Raw genomic sequence first — 6,581 nt, 5'->3', positions numbered from 1 at the left:
AATTTGGAGAAATAAAGATTTATTGAAATATTAAAAAAAAAAAACATTTTAAAATGAAGTATAAAGTCCGTCATCATTATATTTAGGTTATTAGTTTTTTTACTTTATTTATATATTTAAATTAAATTGTCTTAACGTGTGTTTTCATTCATATTTCATCACCTTTATTATTTTACTTCATTTTAATTTAAAAGGAAAACAAACGAACAGGAAGCGGAACAAAACCGGAAGCACGTGTCGGTTACGTCACTGTTGGAAAACCAAAACAACTCAGATCTCAGCTGTTGTTGTTGTTGTTGTTGTTGTTGTTGTTGTTGTTGCTGTTGTTGTTGTTGTCTCACGCTGTTTGTCGACCTTTTAAAAGCCTCCGCGTCGTCTCGACTCTTCGTGTTCATGGTGAGACTTCATTTATTTAAAATGTCGAAGTAAAAACGGAAACTCCGCCTCGTTTCTATCACATCCATCTGATGCTAACGGGAGCTAGCAGCTGAATGCTAGCAGCTGGATGCTAACTGGAGGTCTGTCTCTTTCTGTCCGCAGCTCGTCCCGGTACCGGGGGTCCAACCGGAGCTCTAGTTCACCGGGAACTTCACGGTGACGGTAGTTCAGCAGCCAACATGACTCAACAGAGAGGAGTCAATAGCCTGCAGTTCAACCAGGACCACAGTAAGATAACCATGCTAACGATGCTAACATGATGAGCTAATGATGTTAACATGATGAGCTAACGATGCTAACATGATGAGCTAACGGTGCTAACATGATGAGCTAACGGTGCTAACATGATGAGCTAACGGTGCTAACATGATGAGCTAACGATGCTAACATGATGAGCTAACGATGCTAACATGATGAGCTAACGATGCTAACATGATGAGCTAAGGATGTTAACATGATGAGCTAACGATGCTAACATGATGAGCTAACGATGCTAACATGATGAGCTAACGATGCTAACATGATGAGCTAACGGTGCTAACATGATGAGCTAACGATGAGCTAAAGATGCTAACATGATGAGCTAAGGATGCTAACAAGATGAGCTAACGATGCTAACATGATGAGCTAATGATGCTAACATGATGAGCTAATGATGCTAACATGATGAGCTAAGGATGCTAACAAGATGAGCTAACGATGCTAACATGATGAGCTAACGATGCTAACATGATGAGCTAAGGATGCTAACATGATGAGCTAACGATGCTAACATGATGAGCTAACATGATGAGCTAACGATGCTAACATGATGAGCTAAGGATGTTAACATGATGAGCTAATGATGCTAACATGATGAGCTAATGATGCTAAGCTAACTGACACTGCCTGTGATTAATTGATTAATTGATTAATTGACTCAGCTGTACTTGTATTAAACTAGTAGTTTAATTTATAACAAAGCATCATATTTTATAATCTCTTCATATGTTTTGTGTTTAAAAGATTAAATTTGCAAAGTTTCAAATAATGCACAGAAAAAAGAACCTCAAATTTGCACAGTACTCGAGTAAATGTACTTAGTTACATTCCAGCGCTGCAGGATGTAGACATGCAGTATTTAGATCAACGTTTTCTCTGGATAACCACAGGCTGTTTCTGCTGCGCTATGGAGACGGGGGTCAGGATTTACAACGTGGAGCCGCTGATGGAGAAAGGCCACCTGGGTGAGTCGGACTGGATTTTTTGGCATTTGTCATAAATAATAATAAATAAAAACAATAATAATAAAGCTCCATTTTTTATACAAGAGGGAAGAATTATGATGTTCTATAAAAATGATATTAAAGTACTTAATTTTAATCCAGCCCAGTAGTAACCCTGACCGACAGTAATTAGTTAAAGTTTGTTAAGTGTTTGTGTGTGTGTGTGTGTGTGTGTGTGTGTGTGTGTGTGTGTGTGTGTGTGTGCAGACCACGAGCAGGTGGGCAGCGTGGCCGCATGCTCCATGTTACATCGATCCAACCTGCTGGCCGTAGTTGGAGGAGGAGTCAACCCCAAATTCTCAGAAATATCTGGTGAGTTACATCAAGTCTATTATTATTATTATTATTATTATTATTAATAATAATAATAAAGGATAAGTCTACCTTAAAACAACACTCACGTGTTGAAAGTAGAGCTGTCAATCGTGGTTAATCACAAATTAATCAATTAATCACACATGTTGTATCTGTTCTAAATGGATCTTAAAGGGAGATTAGTCAAGTATTTAATCCTCTTATCAACATGGGAGTGGGTAAATATGCTGCTTTATGCAAATGTATGTATATATTTATTATTATAAATCAATTAACAACACAGATCAATGACAGATATTGATCCAGAAACCCTCACAGGTACTGCATTTAGCATAAAACAATATGCTCCAATCATAACATGTCAAACTGCAGCCCAACAGACAACAACAGCTGTCAGTGTGTCAGTGTGCTGACTTGACTATGACTTGCCCCAAACTGCATGTGATGATCATAAAGTGGGCATGTCTGTAAAGGGGAGACTCGTGGGTACCCATAGAACCCATTTACATTCACTGATCTGGAGGTCAGAGGTCAAGGGACCCTTTTGAAAATGGACATGACAGTTTGTCCTCTCCAACATTTAGTGTAAGTTTGGAGCGTTATTTAACCTCCTTCATGACCAGCTAGTCTGACCTGGTTGGTACCGATGGATCCATCAGGTTTATAGTTTACTAGGATACCAGGTAAATCTGAACTATCCCTTTAAAACACCAAAGTCGCACAATAACACCATCAAACTAACTGATCGATGCAGCGGTAGACCAGCAGCTCCTGTGTTCGGAGAGGTAGATTACTGTTTTAGTGAATTAAGTCCGGTGGCTTTGAAGAGAGTGATATAACGTCTTCAGTTCCCCGTCAGAAACGGCTGTCTGAAATATAGCGTACACTTAAACTGATGTTTTTAGATGTCTAAAATCCGTCCACAGCAGTTCATTGCTTTGCTCCCGTACTGGTTCTATCCCTTTAACCCCGACACTCAGGGCGCCCCACGGCAACAACAACAGTTAAACTATGAACTAAACATTACTGACTATTGCTCAGCATGTTATTTATGTTTCAGTGCCGTAACTGTCTGATTTCAGTGCTGGTCTGGGACGACGCTCGGGAGTGTCGGGACCCCAAAGATAAGCTGGTTCTGGAGTTCACCTTCACCAAACCGGTTCTAGCTGTTCGCATGAGGCACGACAAGTGAGTTTACTGTTACTGCAGTTAGTTCCTGTGCAGCCACGTCAAATATCATTTCAGTGTAATAAATATCATTGTTGTCTTTGTTTTGTTTTTCAGGATCATTATCGTATTAAAGAACAGGATCTATGTGTACAGTTTCCCAGATAATCCTGTCAAACTGTTTGAGTTTGACACCAGAGACAACCCCAAAGGTAAACAGTCCCGTCTCTTGTTCGGTCTGTTTTCCTTCCTACTGTTCAACGTTTCTAATAAAGTTAACTCTTCCAGGTTTGTGTGATTTATGTCCCAGTCTGGAGAAGCAGCTGCTGGTGTTTCCGGGTCATAAATGCGGCAGCCTGCAGCTGGTGGTGAGTTAAAAACACACAGACACTTCTACAGGAAGTCGTTCAAATCAAAGGTCATATAAGAAAACTATTGTTGTCTTCAGGACTTGTCCAACACCAAACCCGGCACGTCATCGGCCCCTTTTACCATCAACGCCCACCAGAGCGAGATCGCCTGCGTGGCGCTGAACCAGCCCGGCAGCGTGGCGGCTTCGGCCTCTCGCAAAGGAACGCTCATCCGCCTGTTTGACACGACGACCAGAGACAAGCTGGTAGAGCTGCGCAGAGGAACCGACCCGGCCACCCTCTACTGGTACACACACATGGCTAGTTCACAGGGATAAGAACACACTCCCTCCAGAGCCTCAGTAGACGTTCATTAAAGAACTAATAAGTGTTTGTGTTGAAGTTTAGTTCAGGCTCTGACAGTCTTTCTCTGTTTCTTATCTCCAGCATCAACTTCAGCCACGACTCGTCGTTCCTGTGCGCCTCCAGCGATAAAGGAACAGTTCACATCTTCGCTCTCAAAGACACCAAACTCAACCGGCGCTCAGCGTAAGACCGACCGCTGCTCACCTTTGACCTCCCAGACTCTTAGCCTACTGATGAATGTCTAATCTCTGTCATGTTTGTTTGTCAGGCTGGCGCGTGTCGGGAAGGTGGGCCCTGTGATTGGTCAGTACGTGGACAGCCAGTGGTCGTTGGCCAGCTTCACCGTGCCGGCCGAGTGCGCCTGTATCTGTGCTTTTGGAAAGAACACGTCCAAGAACGTCAACTCGGTCATTGGTGAGGAAACTAAACACACGTTGTGTTGCTGTGCTTTCTTTCTCTAGTGATGACGTTGGTCGTATGACTGAGTGTGTGAATGATACAGTTAATATTTAATCATGTCTGTAATGACTGACGACAAAAATAATCATGAATCATTTATTATTAATGATCATTTTGTCTCTAATTTGGTTCTCTTAGAATTTAATCGGAATTATCACCAAATATTGTTTTATTTGAAAATAGTATCCACCCTCCCATCATAGACCAAACTCTAAATCCAGTCAGATTGATTACTAATGAAAATGATCATCATGGTGTGATCACACCAAACGCTGTATTCACCGTATCTAACAAATCACACGTCGGCTGAATTAATCAGGTTTACTACTGTGGGATGAACCCAAAATAAACAGATTGAGCTGTGATTTAATATCAATAAACAGATTGAGCTGTGATTTAATATCAATAAACAGATCAAAATGATGCTGATTAGTAAAAAGTCTGAATTCATGCTTTGTCAGGTCCGTTACCATGACAACAAGCAAATAACTTTTAAAATGCTTGTTTTCTGAATGGAGTCTGGATGGATCAGTGCCAGGCGATGCAGCTGCTCCATCAACACTCAACATGACGTCATCGAGGCAGAAATACGGCAGCGTTGACTTCGGTCCGGTCTATAAACAGATATGATGAACTATCGTAGCGCTCGGTCCCAACAGACAGCTACAGTCGTTTGTGATTCAACGACGTCAGGACCAGGGTTATTATCATTAACTAAAACTCAAACTAAAAATATTGTTCGTATAACTAAAACTGAAAATGAGTAAAAATAAAGTAAAAATGAAAGTAAACTCATTTCACTTTTAGTTTAATATATCACTACCAAAAACATGGGACTGCATGAACTTCCGTCAGCTCTCGTGACGTTGAACCGCGGACTTGACATTCCTGCAGATTTATGTAATGAGAACAAAGTCATAACTTTACGAGAAAGCATTAGTCAAGATGAAATCTCCCTTTTCATATCTTCTTAAGTTGAAAAACTATTAAAGCCAAATGATCTTTAAGTAGTTGATTTAGATTTATTGTTTGACTTTAATCCTGCTCCAACACTTCAGATGGACGTTGATCTAAATGTGGCCGCATGCCACTCATCAGCGGGCCAATCACAGCGCTGAACGCCAACAGATCCGACGTGTTTGTGTCCCTCAGAGTGCGTTGCTGCTGTTATTGAACTGGTTTTGTGTCCTCCTGCAGCCATATGTGTGGACGGGACCTTCCACAAGTACGTGTTCACCCCGGACGGGAACTGCAACCGAGAAGCCTTCGACGTGTATCTGGACATATGTGACGACGACGACTTCTGAGGAGCGATTAGAGGAGGACGAGGAAGAGGAGAGGAGGAGGAGGAAGAGGAAGAGGAGAGGAGGAGGAGGAGGAGACACGAATGACTGGAGTTAATGATGATTGTTGTGTTGATGCTGAGGCCTGTTTTATAATGGTGTCTGTAATCACGTAGCAGTGTGAATATAAATACACTTCAACCTGAGAGGAGAAGAGAAGTTCTGTATTTATGAGGAGGTTACCTGTTCAAATCAAACTGAAATTAAAACTCATTTTTGATAAGAAATCAGTGCTTCCATCCCCGCTGTTTTAACTTGTTCACGTATCAAACGTGTGATTACCAACAAGAAGAAGGTTTTCATAAAGCGTCCTATAAAACCAGAACTGATGGAATAATAATAATAATAATAATAATAATAATAATAATAATAATAATAATAATGTGACCACACAGCTCAATAAATAAGAAGCCAAAACTAGTTCTCTCCACACGAAACCCTGCAGCATCTCTGCTGTCACTTCATCTCAACTCCCTTTAAATCAGAGGTCAGCACCAGACCTCACTGTACACATGAATCCTTTAAAGGTTCAGGTGATGATGAGTATTCTCACTGACTGGGCAGGAAAGTAAAGGTTAATATAATATAATATAATCAGATCTCATTACGGCGCCAACTGCTTCATGGACTCTGAATGAATCAGAACGGAATTAGAGTCGCTGCAGGTTAATTATCAGCTGTAATTATTTTAACAGCTTCATTCATCACGTTCTAGTTTCACGGAGCAGGAGTTCCCTGATTTAAAAAAAAAAGGGCCTCGGATGATGAAAGGTTAAAATGAGACCAAGATATTTCTGTTAAAAATCTTTCAAATTAAACAATCTGAGAAGAAAAACACTAGTTTTCAGTCAAACTGCTGCATTTTATGTGATTTATTG

At 40.8% G+C, this 6,581-nt stretch overlaps 1 protein-coding gene across 3 annotated transcripts; it reads left to right on the top strand.

Moving 5' to 3' along the window:
• The first annotated feature begins 218 nt into the window (after positions 1 to 218).
• On the top strand, positions 219 to 5,933 carry wdr45 (WD repeat domain 45). 3 transcript variants are annotated; one of them, XM_037752621.1, is made up of 12 exons: positions 219 to 396; positions 541 to 666; positions 1,590 to 1,664; positions 1,911 to 2,015; positions 3,101 to 3,206; positions 3,303 to 3,397; positions 3,474 to 3,553; positions 3,634 to 3,842; positions 3,983 to 4,084; positions 4,170 to 4,315; positions 5,558 to 5,692; positions 5,727 to 5,933. In XM_037752621.1, exons 2-11 carry the CDS (start codon positions 618 to 620, stop codon positions 5,665 to 5,667), a joined length of 1,077 nt encoding a protein of 358 aa, XP_037608549.1. In that variant the 5' UTR covers positions 219 to 396; positions 541 to 617; the 3' UTR covers positions 5,668 to 5,692; positions 5,727 to 5,933. The 3 variants fall into 3 exon arrangements, with proteins under 3 accessions (XP_037608549.1, XP_037608550.1, XP_037608548.1); XM_037752622.1 differs by having other exon boundaries at positions 5,558 to 5,697; positions 5,730 to 5,933; XM_037752620.1 differs by having other exon boundaries at positions 5,558 to 5,933.
• The last annotated feature ends 648 nt before the right edge of the window (positions 5,934 to 6,581 follow it).

This window comes from Sebastes umbrosus, chromosome 19 (genome assembly GCF_015220745.1).
Source record: "Sebastes umbrosus isolate fSebUmb1 chromosome 19, fSebUmb1.pri, whole genome shotgun sequence".
NCBI classification, from domain to species: domain Eukaryota; kingdom Metazoa; phylum Chordata; class Actinopteri; order Perciformes; family Sebastidae; genus Sebastes; species Sebastes umbrosus.
Note: the sequence above shows the minus strand (reverse complement) of the source record. Positions and strands in the feature narration are given on the sequence as shown.

What these genes read in the sequence shown, in the direction of transcription:
- wdr45 (XM_037752621.1), top strand. Translation starts at nt 618, where the DNA reads ATGACTCAACAGAGAGGAGTCAATAGCCTGCAGTTCAACCAGGACCAC. An exon ending in GCAGTTCAACCAGGACCACA is followed by an intron (nt 667 to 1,589) that starts GTAAGATAACCA and finishes GGATAACCACAG; the next exon opens with GCTGTTTCTGCTGCGCTATG. An exon ending in CAAATTCTCAGAAATATCTG is followed by an intron (nt 2,016 to 3,100) that starts GTGAGTTACATC and finishes GTCTGATTTCAG; the next exon opens with TGCTGGTCTGGGACGACGCT.